The sequence below is a fragment of the Perna viridis genome, chromosome 10 (assembly GCF_037379345.1).
Source record: "Perna viridis isolate PV_CMFRI_1.1 ecotype Kerala chromosome 10, ASM3737934v1, whole genome shotgun sequence".
Taxonomy (NCBI): Eukaryota; Metazoa; Mollusca; class Bivalvia; order Mytilida; family Mytilidae; genus Perna; species Perna viridis.
Genome location: NC_142454.1, coordinates 17,317,632 through 17,333,911, shown reverse-complemented (window position 1 = coordinate 17,333,911; position 16,280 = coordinate 17,317,632). Strand labels below are relative to the sequence as shown.

Sequence of the window (16,280 nt, the reverse complement as noted above, 5' to 3'; positions counted from 1 at the left end):
GGTATTTGTCCCTGGATTACATTCTTTTGATTACCGCTATAACCTTGGTTCCCTTGATTACTCGTTTAGATGATGAAACTTCGATTTATTTGATAACAAAACTTCACAAATAGTCCTTACTAACAGAGGTATATTGCTGGGTTTGAAAAGTGCCAAACCCCATTTAAAACCCCTTATTACTTTACTTACAACTGTTAAGGGTGGACATAAATTTTGTAAGAGTTACTATGATTAAGTCTACCCTACAAATAAGAGGACTCAGATGTGGAATTTCAAAAATTCGAAAGAGATGCAGAGGTGTCTCTCGACTCAGATGTGGAATCTCAAAACTCGAAAGAGCAGCAGAGGTGTCTCTCGACTCAGATGTGGAATCTCAAAACTCGAAAGAGCAGCAGATGTGTCTCTCGACTCAGATGTGGAATCTCCAAAATTCAAGAGAGCTGCTGAGGTGTCTCTTGATTAAGATGTGGAATCTCAAAAATTCAAAGGTGTCTCTTTCTGGTAGCCGTTTCTTATGTGGCATTATAAAGCATGTACCTTGTACACCACAATACAAAATGACAAAGTCATTTCTGCACGTTCTGACATATTCACTATTTTTTCATTAAAAAACCAGAGAGCGAAGTATCGTGTAAAGATAATGCTTATTTTATAACACACACGCTGCATCTGATGCTAAAATGTTCGATTTTCTGGTCGACAAGTCGACAAATCTTATATAGGTGATCCAACATTAAAATAGCTGTGCAAGATATAAGAAATAGCATCTTTGTCATTCGCTGGTATACAAAAAGAAGTTATCGTTCTTTGGGTTTATAAGTATACTGATAAATGATACGGAATATCCAGAACCAATACATGCAAATTGATGATTTTTTTACTCATACTCTTAATAGCCTAGTGTCATATGGATGCCTTTAAGTTAACTTTGGGGTAAACTGCGTTTTGTTTTCTTGAGCAAAGCTGTAATGGTCAGTTGGTAATTAAGCGTTATATTAACAACTTTTTCTAAATTCAAATTCAATTTATTAAAAAAAAAACGTATTGAATGATTTTGCGCTAGTACAAAAAAATGCAGCAATATTGAAACGAATATTTGCAGTCTCACAACACCAAATGTGTTAAATAAGTTCTTCGTGCATAGTTTCCATTCTGAAATGCTCTTTAATAATGTAATAATTATAACCATGTTTAAATTGCCGATCATTATACGAGTTTCTAGGCAAGTAGAGGACATTCCCGGTATGTGCTGTATGTTACTGTAACCGTGTTGGTTCTCGAGTTTACCAAGCAACAAGCAAGCATACAAAAAATATTTTTGATGTATGCTAACACAAATATTGAAACATCTGACGTCACGAAATAGCTACGTCGTGAAATGGAACTATTCATAGTCCAGATATTGACATGATAATAACAACACCTTTCTGACTAATTAGCCAGCAATTTTTCATGAATATGAAAGGTAGTTAATCCGGTGCAAACCTTGACATGATCATATCATATGTATTCTGTTTGTTATGTTTTTAGTCTCCGCTATCTCGTACCGGTATTTCATAATATTTCTTGCTTGTGTATCTGTTTGGTCTTTTTTGGTGATAAGAAACTACAAATTTATTTTGGAACAGAACTACAATAAAAATGCAAAGATAAACTGACATCCTCCTGTCGACACATACAAGCATTGAACGGAGATGAAGTCGCGTTTCCCCCTCTACAAAATGAAACGACATGAAAAAAAAATCAGTCACTAACTTAATATACGAGGTACTATTCAATATCTCTGGTTTTGTTAGGGCAAACAACATACTGGTAGTAGACGTCTTTCCAATATTCTGATACTACAACTCTTAATAAAGCAAAATTGATTCAAACTGAAATACGTTTTATATTTTATTCATTTGTGAGTCAATATGAAGCGTGTCCAAACACAATTTTATTATATTAAGTCATTAACTTAAAATAGTACTGCAATATAGCCCAAACCAGTGTGTAAAACTGAAGCCTAAAATGTTAAGAGACAGTAAAAGCGCATAATTATCAGCAATTCCGGCTTGTAGCCATATGTTTCCATTAAAAAATAATTTTATTAACATATGAAATGTATTAATAACGAAGTTTATTGCCCATGCTGAAGGAGTTTAGAAATAACAACTTTCTTCTTCGTATTCGTGTACATTTTTAGGCACCGACCATTTGACTTTCTGGGAACCTGGGATTTTCATGCGGGTCAGGATTGCTACCTCATGCTTTAGATTTTTCCCCATATAGAAGAAAATAAATTTAAAAAAAAATCTCCTATAGGGCAAAAATGTAGACCAGAATATTTTTTTTTCTCAAAGAGACTATTAATTAGGACCAGATGTACTCCTAATAATCCAAATCCCAGGAAATCATTTGGTTCTTTACATAACATGGTTTCTTATCTATTTTGGTCAATGTATATAAAATCTGATGATCATTGCAATTAAATACTTATTTTGTTATTAGTTCGCGGTTCAAATTTTACTGAAATTTTATTGCATTACAAATCAAATGTATATTTTATCACGGATAATTCCATTCCATCAAAAGCAACTGCTTCAGACCTCACTGGTTCATAAAAAATGCACGATGACTAGAAAAAGTTCACAATTCATATAAAATAAATACAAAGACAAAGTCAAATATCACATTCATATGTTCAATGGCATCATTTCGGTACTGAACCGGATACTTATACAAGTGAGTGCACTATGAGACATTCCCACCATTCAAGTCAAGAATGAAGAACCATATCCCTGATTCACCCCACTAGAACCCCTTCCTTTTGAAATCCTAGTCATTTTTGTACTTTTCCGCATGTGTATAGTGGCCAACACATACATTTCCTCTTCTTTGGACTTTTTATCAAAGGATTATATCGTTTGCGTTAAATCATTAATGCAGCTACGATTCCTCACATATAACATTCATTTCTCCCAATAGAGAACTTTGGTATGATGTCATATCAGCCTGTTCCATTTTAAGACATCTGTTGTGTATCCAAAACATCCATTTGAAGGATGATTTGGTCTTCAACATATTCCTGTTAATATCTTCCCGGAATATACCCGGAACTCGTCAACACTCACTCTGGTTTAAAGAATAACACGATTTATCTAAACCATCCCTCGAGTAGAAGTGCTCTGTGAAGCTTTACGTGAAATTCTCAAGGCTTGGTTTTCTCGTACAAAACCCGCATAGTAAAAATAAAGCTATTCCTTCCATTTTCAACTTAGCCTCATATCCACACAATATCAACAGTTACTTGGTAACAGTTATTGTTTTCTGATTGCACATTAAAGGTGTGGGAATGATTTGATATTGGTTCATTTTTAGGTTGCGGAAATATATGTTCATAAGCTGGCGGGCTTAAGTCTTTGTTCGGATCACTCTCGGCATATGGCGGTAAGTGTACTCCGAATGGGAGTTCGAAGGTATCCAATGAAAAGTCTTGGTGACATCTATGAGATCTATGTGTATGCTGAAATGAAAATGGAATTTGATTAAGGTTTGAAGATTTCATTCATTCAGACAAATAGAGTGATCCGGTTGTTGTTTTTGTTTAAGTTTTTTATTTGTTTTTCTACTGCATAAAAAAAGATGGACTTTACTCAAACATATATAACTATCTTTAATCAGGATCATATAAGATGGTTTTTGTATTCGGTATCTGACAGATGAAGACAATTTCATTAATATTTGTATATGACCAAAAAGAGTCTCCACGTATGTCTTAGTGTGAGTCAGCGCTCTTTCGATTGAACTTTAATTAAGATTTTGATGTTTGAATTTTTTATTTGCACGGACATTTTTCAGGTACATTTGACTTACCGGTTTATATAAGTATTCATATGTTCCTCTACCTTCTGAAAGCTCTTGATATTGAGATACGACACAGGCAAAACAGTAACACTGAAAATAGAGAAAAAAATCTTTATTGAAACTTTAATTTTCAAAACAAAATTGAAGGAGAATATAGTTAACAACTACACGTACATGTACGATATTGATCTTATGGTAATACTGAGTACTTTTAAGCTACAGAAACCAAACAAACCAACAAAATTACGAATATGATGGTTTGATAACTTCTAGTCAATTTGGTTAATCCTTTTTGATGTCACGTGTTTGCACATATAGTAGATGCTTTCGCCATTAGCTAAACTCTACAAATTCAACAATGTTGTCAGTAAATTTATAGACCTAGGCCATGACAAACATAAAAAAAAATGGAAGAGAATGTTAGTTCCTTATCTATTGTAAAAGGTTTTCACTAAAAGAATAAAACTTACATTTGCTATAAGCTTGAAGCAGTAGAAAAATACCCATATAATTTCCCACGCATGGAGTGTCTGAAAAAAATATATATATACATTATTTACAATTATATTTGTATCAAAGAATATGGAGACACAAAATCATTAACTTAATATCAACTGTGAATTACTATAATAAAGGACCAATGGAATGAAAATTGATATGTGTTAGGAAGAAGCTAGGGTGGATACAGATGGGCCTTATTCCTAGAGTCGAGAAGCAAAGCAAGCAATTAAGTTTCCAAGCATGGTGAAGAGGGTGATAAGTGTTAATTTGGGTATTTTTCAACCCATGATTGGCCAATTTTAGGGAGGCTGCACGCCCGTCATACGAATAGGATGCTTTTTAGATGTGCACATGCTACATTATTATGTCACTATAAATAGTCGTTTCTGCATACATGTTAAAGATTCACAACAAGAAATTAAAATTGAAGAATTCCTCAAACCCTTTCTCAAGTTTCGACCAATCAGATCGCTTAAAATAGAAGATCAGAGTTTTCCTATGAAACCAAGGTCACATCTGTATTTGGGGAAAAGCGTTTATTAACAAAATCAAGAACAATAACTCATTCAAAGTGTCAATTTCATGCACAATTCAAAAGTGCAACCTGAGTCTGGTAACTATTTATGAACAAGAAATAAATGTGCCTCTGGTGTTTTTTGTTTTTGTTTTTGTTACATTGGCGTGAATCACACCCAGGCTGATAAAGACTGCTACATAATATATTACCTTTTCTCTCTCCATGTGGACTGTTGTTAATAATGCTACTGATCCAGTCTCATATAAAACATTTAATATCAACATATATATCCATGGTAACAACAGGTAACGCTTGTCCTAAAATATGTAGAATTAATAAAATCAATCAAATGCACGTTTCTTTGAAAATGAGTATGTTGACACATTAGTCATTAGTGTTCGTCATAGACCAGTAATGATAGTTGTTGATTACGGGTCTTGTTATTGAATATTTTTAGCTCAACTCTGATACAAATTATTTTCAAATTGACATGTAGATCAAAGACTGAAATTTACCAGTACATATTAAAAAAATAGGAATACAAAGTAAAACAAACGAAAACATCTAAACAACACAATTACTTAATAAAAGAAAAGGGGAAAAAGAAAACAGTAGCACATGTATTTAATGGTACAATTTGTTTTGTTTTCTTGTCAGTGAGTTCATTATATCAATCTTTATCAACTGAATGTCTATAGTGTATACTTACAAGCTGAACACCGGGTATTAAGACTAAAGATGTGGTTATCATCAACCCATACAGAACAAATCCAGCATATACTATCCCTTTATATTCTGAAAAATATGAGAAAAATCTTTTATGGCAATAAAGAGTGTAGTCTTTTGAAATAATTATAGCGAGTATTGTAGTTAATTTCAGAGAATTTAGTTGGTCTTCTCTTAAACGAATTCCCATAACCTGACTAAGTTCCATAGTTGTTCACTGGACTTTCCAACTTTCTATCATTTCCTATGTATATATGTATTTTAATGTAAGTTTGATAAACTTCTATGTCGGTTTTCAGTTATCTACCTCAGGCAGTTCATCAGGTTTTGGTTATTAATTCAAGAAAAGAACAAATCTATTTTCATAAGTTACCCACATTACTCGCTGTAATAAGGTTAAAAGGTTATATTACGTTATGATGATTGCAGTTCCATAATGAGTAACTGTGCAGTGGCGGATCCAGGAGAGGGGTGCAAGGCACCTTTCCTTTTTATTGAAAATTTGTCATTTTCATGTGCGAAATTGACAAAAAAGGGTAAATAATGTCCTAGCACTCCCCTTTTTTTCTGAGGAACCCCGGCTGTCACCTCTCCTTTTCAAAGTGTCTGGATTCGCCCTGCTGTGCTTATGTGCATAATATGCTTACTCAGTTGAACTAGATTATCAAAAAATTACATCACCGTTTATTCCGAATGTTTTCACAGTCATAAAACTATCGTAAAAGTATATGTATATAACATTTCGAGAAGATGACGTTTATAATTTAGGCATGCATGATGAAAAAGTTTCTCACCAGGGGAATCCTGAATCAGCTGATAGCCAACATATCTGAAGAGGTAGAAGACCAGACACACCAGAGAGACAATCTGAAAATAGTTGAAACGAATTAATAACAACTTATATTGAAACCAACGAAGCAATGTTATACATTATATATGAACAGCTATAGAACGTTACTATAGGAATACTTATGATTTAGTCTTTATTTTCTCAATTTCCTTGTGGTAGCTAAACCCAACCATTTATACTGTCTAGTTTCTGGCCAACAATATGTTCAGAATTGTTTTGTGGTACCGATTGAGAATCTACAAGAAATTTATTTACGAGAAAGGTTTAATGAGATTCATAATGGAAATTAATTTTATTCCCATCGTTTTCCTGCATTTTAAAACTCTTAACCTAAGTATTATAGTCACTTGTCACTTCAGAGCGATTGAAATAGTACAAAACAAACCCTCCCCTCTACCATATTTAATCAGCCACATACTTCCTTGTAAACAAGTTGAAGGTTTTGATCCTAATGATAGACAAAATCTGTGACAATCTTATCATAACTATGTTTTGGGTGCCTTATCAGCAAGAACGAAACAGAGACCAAAACTTCGACAAAACCAACGTACATCGTACAATAGACAACTAAGTTTACTTTATGTTTAGCTTATCAGATACAAAATAATGTCATCAGAACGATTTAATTTAAAGCCTTAAATCATTTGTTCACAAAAAATGTCTAGTCTTGGAATGGGAAAAGGAATTTATGCTATTCTTTTCGACAAAAGATTAGGTATTGTATGGTCTTTAAAAGCACAAATGATATCGTTAACCTTTTGTATTCATAAGCTTATGCAGACACCTGGGATTGAGATTATGATTTAAATTTAATAGAAAGGGGTGTCATTTTTAGCCGTGAGATCTAAAGAATGAAAACCAAAAATAGGTTTTCAGTTTCCTGTTTCAAAGAGGAGACGGGGCCATGCATTCAATGCTTACACATGTAGGCCAAGTACCGACATGCATGTAGCTACATATCATACATGTTATATAGGTGACATATCATACATGTTATACAGGTGAAGTAGTTTCTTTCATTATATCGAAACTTAAAACCTCTTGCTTTGATAGGGTTGCGTTATCGCAAATATAAGTACACGTAATATACAAGTATCTCAATAGCTTTGGACTAAGGATATGTTAATTTAAAAGCAAAAAGTGCAATAAAATAATTAATAAAAGCCATTGTGTTTATTACATTGCGATCGTACTTCACAACTAACTAGGGCGTTTTTAGTATTCACAAGCCTGTGGCCAGGGGATGGTCCAGGTATTATGGCATAAGAGCTTTAAAACTGTTGATTCGAGCTAAAAATTAGCTAAGCACTAACCATCCACTCCTAAAATTCTGACTACGGACCAGAATCTTTCAGTATTGTATTACTGAAAAAGATTAACAATTCTTGAAAGAAACAAAACAGACAATTTGTATAGCACATTTAAAAGGAATGAAAAAAACATCTGTGGACAAAGATAAGAAAATGGTATTTCACACTAGAACATTTCATTCGCGTTAATTGTAAGATTCTTTATTTTGCTTTATTTTAAGACTAAAAACACTTTGTTTCGTCGCTTGCAACACATGGCACATCAAAGGCAATTCAAAAACACAATTGGGGCTAATTAAGATCTTTTACAATGTCATTTACACCTTGAAGGCGACAAGATCTTACAGGTACCGGTTACTAAATATGTCAAAAAGTTGAAATCAAAAGCTGAAAAGTGACATTAAAAGGTGGTGTTATCTTGTTTACGATTGCTATTTACTGGACAAAATAGATATGTCAATAGGCAAACAACCCGAGGTCCAAAATTACATAAATATTAATTTAGAAACTATTACAAATTTATTGATATAATGAGTAACAACCTCCAGGGTGTAGTCAATGTCTCCAATGTTTTTACACTAATGTGAATCTTCTTACGGTCAATTAAAGTGGTGGTTTAAAAAATATAAACAGGACCAGCTAATCAGGTCGCGATACCAGGGTGATATAAATATTATCTAACCGCGGAAGGATCTGCCCTGATCAAACAGACTTAATTATCTTGTAACAAAAGAACCAAGGACTTTGAGACGAGTTATTTAATGTCTATTTTGTGATAACAATTTTGGTGTGAAACAAACTTATTACTTTACTTTCTTTGGTTTCCAGATAACGAGGTACTTATCAACAATACATCCGACTCTGGTTTCAATAAGTTTGCCCTTCGACCTTTACTACAATAATATCTAATTAAGAATGAATAGTTTTAAGTAGGTAAAGCTAAAAACTGCACTGGTTTCTATTTCATATAAATCGACTTTACTTTCAAGTCTACTGTTATTTGTGCTAACAAAATACTAGCTAAAAACGCACCGCACCGAGTTGGGGTGTGCGAGTACAATTATACATGGGGAAACGGGAGAAAATTAAAACACGATGTTGATGATAAATGGTTATACGTCTACGTAACCCCGGGTACGTATCAAGATAGCAACACGCAAAATTGACAAAAAAAATCAAGCTGATGCCATGGATTGCCCTTATCACAAGGTTCCACGTACACATGTCATTTCAGAATACATCTAATTGACATCATCAAATTTTCAAAACCGGCTATTCTGCATACCGGGCTTCAATCACAGGTACTTGGGGGTCGGGATCTTTTTTGTAGAAGAAAAAATACGAAATCGTGTGTTACAACAGCAAATATTATACTATTCACATGAAGTGTTCTGATATATGGGGGTCAACTGGTATATGACTGGTATATACATATCTCAGAAAACTTCATATGAATAGCATAAGTGTAATATATGCTGTTATAACACATGATTTCGAATTTTTCTTCTAAACCAAAAAAAAAAAAAAAAAAAAAAAAAATCCCGACTCCAAGTACCTGTGGCTTCAATGTAAACATTTATGCCGTTTTGCTATGCTCATTGTGTAATGCTCTTTATACAATGCACTTGTCAGGACAACTACTGTTTACATATTGTGGCTAATATTTTGATGTTATACCAACATTAATGTTGTATTGACTTATTTTTTATGATTATGACAGCTGTCACAATGTAAATGAATTAGTACAAATGTATGTGACTATATTTATATGTACAATGGTATGGTATGGGGAGTTTATAATAGAAACTTTTTTGTACACATTTTTAGACCATGGCGTTTTGCCGGTAAAAAGCACATGTTTAATCGAAAATGTAAAGTTATTTTAAAAAATAAAAAAACAAAAACAAAAACAAGTTCCCAAACTTCGTTAGATCGATTTCGATATATGCTTTCGACTATATTTTAAAAAAAATAAAGCTTCAACAATGAAACAAATGACAATAATACAAGGGTGAAAACAATAAACAAATGAAACTCACGGATCACTTAATTAGCATCTTGTAAATAGGAGCTGAGTGATGCTAAATTAGTTTCGTCAATGAATAAACATTGGTAGGAAATGTCCCTATAATTTCCTACAATCGACAGATACGAATTGCCCATCTGACAAAAATCATTCGAATTAATTCTATCCATTAATTGATCCATGCAGACATAGAAGGTTCGACAGTAACAAAAAGGCAAAATAAACAACTTTGGCCTTAATGTACTGAAACTTTTCTATTTTTTGTAGATCATACAAGTGATTGTTTTACTGTTGAAGTCGTCTCATGTGTATCTAAGTAATAAATGCAGCAAAAACAAATCTGTATAGACGGATGTTACGAATGAAGTAAATGCGATAAAGTACAATGGTTCCAGCATGTTTCCAGACAATCAAGAGCTCTTAACTTGCCGTAAACATTGATACAGCAAATACATTTGACATTAGATTTCTGTATCTCAACTGTCTGGGATTCTTGTCCAATCGATACAAGTAAAGGATAAGCTTATATAATTTACTGCTGTTGTCAATTTTAAAGGAATGTCATTTACGTGAAGGGAAATTAAAGATGGTTTGGCTTCTTTTACAGATGTATCGCATTCGTTGGTTTTCAGATAAATTGTAATTTTGTTAGACGGTATTGCCTTCCGCAATATATTTTCCATGAGTACCAGACACAAAATATATTTCAATTTAATTAAAACATGTTTGAAGCCGTATATTTCGAAATGGCATTCGATTAAAGAATATACTCTAATTCAAGTATATTAAATTTCTAAAATGCATCCCAAGTTTAAGATATTGTGGGCTTCAGATAATGAGATGGTTAAAATGGAGATATTTAAAAATGTCGCGATGAAAACTGAAATGGAGAACTCAGTGACAAGAAACAAGAAAATGTGTCAAATTGAACATTTCAACCCAAAAGTTACACGAGATAGAAAGTTCTTCTGACGTTTTATACCAAGATTAATGATGACACAGCCCCAACATCCCAGGAAGGTTTTAATGCAAGGTTGGTATGGCGGAGGAACGAACAGGAAGACCGTTTAAAAAACTCAATCTCACGTTTATTGAGCAGATTGCGATACCTTGTCTTTGTTAAACGTACAGGGGTGATTCATTAAGCAGGTGCGTAAAACAACAGTGTGACCGTGATAGAAACTGTTTGATGTGGTCTGACCCATTGGAAACCACTGATATGGGGTTAAGCCATCGGTCAACATTTCGTGCTTTAATCTCTTAACCCTATAACGAAACCACAATATCTTTCTAGTTTACTTGTGTATTCTACCCGTAATAAGATCGATAATCCCTCATGAGTAATTATATAAATTGTACTTTAAAGTCATTTTCTGTGGAATGCGAAGAATGTAGAGATCAATACTAAAACACCCAGAGAGCCTTTTGAAATATGTAAAATTATCGATATGCAAGCTATTTGTAGTGTTTAAACGGTGTTTGATGAAATAAAACCCTTTGTAGAGGTTTTGAAATATTAAAGATTTGTTGATTGCGGGATTAAAATTTACGATAATTAATAAAGCTTCGTGTTCAACAAGGTCTTAATTATCGGTAATGTATATGTTACTGTAACGTGAGATCTTCAAGTTAAAAATATTTCAACGATTTTTTTTTGCCATTAGCAACAGATTTCTTGCATCATGAATTATCGATTTTGCACAAAATTCAGGTTTTCTGCATAAACTGGTTAGGTACTATTAGGTAACACGTTTTCAAATATTATTTTCACTGTAATTCCTCATACCAGCATATCCTTCTATTTTGTTGTGAGGAATCTATCATATTAATGTCTACCTGTCAGAAAGTGACATTGTAACACAGTAATATTAAATTCACTTTGTTTATAAATATTACTCATCAAAATATTAATAATTTGTATTATGCCAAGCACTGATTAGAGTAACTCCTTTCAATACGGTCAGATCTAGTAAGTCAAACTATGAAGGTGTTCATGTATACTCGAGCGTTAAGAAGACGTGTACAGCCTGAACACCATCAACTGATACGTTGGCCAAAACATGAGATTGCATACTATTAGATGTATCATAATGGGTCACACATCTATGGTATGTCTGCCAGTCGCCCTATTGCCATAGCACGAAACAACTGAAAATTGCTCTTCATTGTTACAAATACACATCTTTGTCGTTTATTCAGTGTATAATGTTCCCTTTATGGTCTCATTGTAAATCTCTGTGCTTTTTACTCAAAGCTAATCTTCGTTTTATGACTTTACACGTTCGCTTCATTACCATTTCAATATGTACTAAATATTTCTCGCCCAATGACTTTATTTAATAACCCAATTGTAATAGAAACAAATTCAATTTGGTGCCTAATGGACATTATATTGTATGTCCGCAGGAAAACTGATGGCCAAGATACCTCGGTCTTTGTCTGAAGACGACTCGAACGTCAATAGCCCCCGGGTCTGATGTGTTCGGCCAACACCATACCATTGAAGAAATTAATTGTATCCAAAGAGAAACAGTGTCATAAATCAATTTAAATATTATATGTTTGCTTTCAATGAAGGGGGGTATACCAATTTTCGATGTTATAAACAAAAATCACGGTTAATTTCAATAGGGCCTATTATTGAACTTCCTGTAATGTAGTGGTCTCAATGGATACAATACACATACCATGAATTCCATGGACTCTATTTAGATACAATGTTTAGTTAGGTGTATCTTGGGGAATTATTTTAAACCATTCTATACATGTTTCTTTATTATGCAGTACTAAACTTAAAAAGTTTCTTATCCAATAAAATTATTATGCTACAAGTATATGAGAAAGACAAAAGGAATTGATGCTGACTATGGCTTGACTACAACGGGATCTTGAGTAGCACTCCACATAAGAATCATGCAAAATGTGTTTCATGGTTGGAAAGCCTACATATTTTTATTTTAGAGGTATTGTTTAAAATGTCATAGTAAACAGAAAGTAACAGGTGTTTTTTCATATAACCCTTGTTCATAGGAGATAAAAATTATATAGAATGTAGCGTAGAATTGAAAATTTAGAAAGATAACTCTGTGAATGACACTAAAAGACAATAGAAACTATTGGATTTGCCATGTGGATTATCTCCTAAGAGCAGACAGATTGGAATGAATAATTATACATTTCATCATATAGACCTATAAAGCAACTTAATAACAAAAATAAATAAATATGTAGCCTTTTTTTTTAGGTGTATCATATTTTACAGAATTTGCATAATTCTTACAAAGACTACTACTTAACTTTTTATCACTTCTAAACTAAATGTAAAACAACAGTGGGGCTTTGATTATTGCAGTTCATAATCTACTATCATGAAAAACACCCTGTATGCGACATTAACGCTTAGCTGTTAATAATTTCAATTCTGAAACAATATATACGACTTAATCTTTCCTTACTCGGCGTCTGAAATTGAGACAAAAGGCTAACTTAAAATTGAAACTTAAAGTAGCTTTTCATTAGGGGGTAAAGGGTCAGATCTGAAAAACTTGATGGGTAAACAATCACCAATTATAAATTGTAAAATGTTTACAGGGGAAGGTACGTAAATACTCAAAAATAAATTTATATCAACCTCTTAATTGAACTTGACTTTTTTCTTAAACCACAAGGATCCAGATGACAGAGATATAAACTTGACAAGTACGCATGTACACCATGACTGAAAATAATGACAAATAAAATGTACTACATGTAAGCATACATACCAAGGTATAGCATCCACATATCAAAGTTCCAACTCGAGTATTTGAAAAACACAAAAAAGTTTTGATAATAGCCATATCGTCTCTGTCCTCTCGACTTTTATTGCACATACAGGTAGTAAAAATAAAGAAAATTTTTGTCACAGGTAAAACTGGTACATATTTGTGTAAATATCCTTGTAGATCGGTGTATTCTCACAGCTGTATAGGTGTCCTAACTTCACGATGAATGAAAAAAATCCAGCGTGACTCAGTTGCGACGGAACAAACACTTTAATGTATTCAATATTTAAATGTCTTGAATACTCTTATGCTCCGTTGAACATCAAACGAACGGACGTATCTCATTTCTGCGATAGGGACGAACATTAAGGAATTCAACAAGCTAATCTAATGGAGGAAAATGAAATGAAATCAACTAGTGAATGTGTCACAAGCTCTGGCGAGACAAAATATCGATTTGACACAAGAATTGATAGGTATAGCCGAACAATAATCCTAACAAGGAATAAAACTGTATCAATTTAAAATAGACTGTATTACCACGCTAATAAATCCTCTTTAGTGCGCTTAAGCCGTTAAATCAACAACACATTCTTAAAGGGATTAACAGATAGAGGCCTTAAATAGAAACTGAATTATATTGTCCTTTCACGTCTCGTAGTCCAACGATAAATGATGGAAGACGATAGTTTAGCCTATTTTTGTTATCAGGTCATCTGATATTTATGATATTTCCCGTGGCAGGTGGACGAGGCTCACATTGGACAAGTGAATAAAATCTTGTACCAAACTTTGATTGATTGGCAGTGTCATGGAAATAGCAACAATTCTGATATCCATTAATCGTATAAGAAATAATTAAAATCAAATCGTATGCAAGTTGTTCATATGTTTATTAATCTTTTTTTACAACAGTTTTTTTTAATAAAAACAAAAAAACAAAAACAAACAAAAACAAACAAAAACAAAAACAAAAAACAAAACGAAAATCAACCAAACGATTTTTCAAGATGTTTTTACAATTATAAGCGACTTTTTAGGATCGCCAAAAGTTCGTTGGACATGATGTTTAGGTATAAAAATATGGATTTATTATTTTAATATATCGTTTAAAAAGACATGCCCGTCAAAAGCATCAACCATTAAATGTTCAGTTAAAAACTAAAAGTTGCCAACTGAATGTACACATGAATGTATTTATAAAAAGACTCTGCAAAGCATATGCGTAATGGTTTCTTATAGTGGTCTTCCCTTTCGTTTTTCAAAATGTGCAATATTGAATCATAATATAAACGGGGACAGTTCTGAGCAAAAATATCTTTAGTCAATAAATGAGTGTGGCACAGGCAATATATATTGTTGTACGACAAGACAGTGCAAAAAAAAATGAAAAAATACACATAGGGGTACATTTACAGGAGGTACACTTTTGTTTATTATGCAAACTACGGTCCTATGAAAGATAAACCGCATAAACACAGTTAATAAACAATCCGTTACTCTGCAAAAAAAAAAAAAAAAGATTTGATAATAAAAATCGGTTCTCGATTTAAATTAAAATAAAAACTGAAGGCTTTATTTACCGAAGAGAATTGGACATATATTTATTCTGAGCTCATTCAGTCCAATTGTGTACTTGTTGAATATAAACATTATTGTGTTCTTTATGATGTTCTCTACACCAATGTAATTAGGATAAGGGTAACAACAAAATCCGATTCATAATCAAGTCAAGTCCACCATAAATCTGGCAAAATAGACATTACACCACCAGAGCAGCTGGTACCGCAATGGTCCCGACTTGGTACCAGCACTTCAGAAGAAATGGTGGTTAAATCTACGTTTTACTGCAGGCTAAACCTCCCTCTTCCATTGCGGCATGACTATACAAATGGTGATTAAAAAGCATATGAGAAATAAAGGTATAAAGGAAACTTGTTAATAAAACGTCATTAAACTATCAAATGTAAAAAGGTCATTTGACAGAGGCACAGGCACAATGACCGGATCAACATATGTAAAATATGAATGCTTGGAAGAAACACATGTAATTATACGTAGGTGTTCTATGGAAAGGAGGATGTGTATCCACATGTATAACATGTATTCTTAATTGCCCAGTATGCAGATTTCAATTTCAATCTGGCTATAATATACAAGTCTTTGATGTAATGTATCGAACCTATAATACCTCCATATGCATGTAAGGAAATGTTCATTAAACAAAATCATAAACCTACTTTCAAAATAGTTCATGTGAAAAACGCCTTTAACACGAAGTAATCCCCCAAAAGACCAACTTAGGTATATAATTCTCTTACTGTTCTGACATTACTAATCCCTTCACGGAAAAGTGGTAGAAACTTAATAGCCTAGAAAGAGAAACTCGACAATATGCGAGGGTGTAAAATAGGATTATAAAGGAATTAACGTGACAGGATTAGAACATCATTGTAATTAGCAACAGACATCGGGAATAGAATATCAAGAAAAACACTGAAATTAGGTATTGATCTGCAATATTGCTGTATGATGCACTTTCTGGAATCGGTCTATTAACTGGCATTGAATGCATGTAAAAAAGAAGAAAATTGATAGCGCAAATCAAGAGATGCATTACTGTAAAAATCATAATAGAGAGAAATTATAATAAAAACAGACTACTACAGATATATATATATATACAGAAAGAAAAAAATATCAAAATACCAAAAATGCAAAGACACGCTCACGAAAACAA

The 16,280-nt window shown here is 33.0% G+C and overlaps 1 protein-coding gene across 1 annotated transcript; it reads right to left on the bottom strand.

Moving 5' to 3' along the window:
* Positions 1 to 1,880: 1,880 nt before the first annotated feature.
* LOC148604767 (uncharacterized) lies at positions 1,881 to 14,336 on the bottom strand. Its single transcript, XM_088547678.1, has 7 exons — positions 13,541 to 14,336; positions 6,385 to 6,457; positions 5,574 to 5,659; positions 5,074 to 5,181; positions 4,317 to 4,376; positions 3,856 to 3,936; positions 1,881 to 3,505 (listed from the first exon to the last, which is right to left on the bottom strand). The coding sequence occupies exons 1-7, from the start codon at positions 13,646 to 13,648 to the stop codon at positions 3,263 to 3,265; spliced, it is 759 nt and encodes a 252-aa protein (XP_088403804.1). The 5' UTR covers positions 13,649 to 14,336; the 3' UTR covers positions 1,881 to 3,262.
* Positions 14,337 to 16,280: the final 1,944 nt, after the last annotated feature.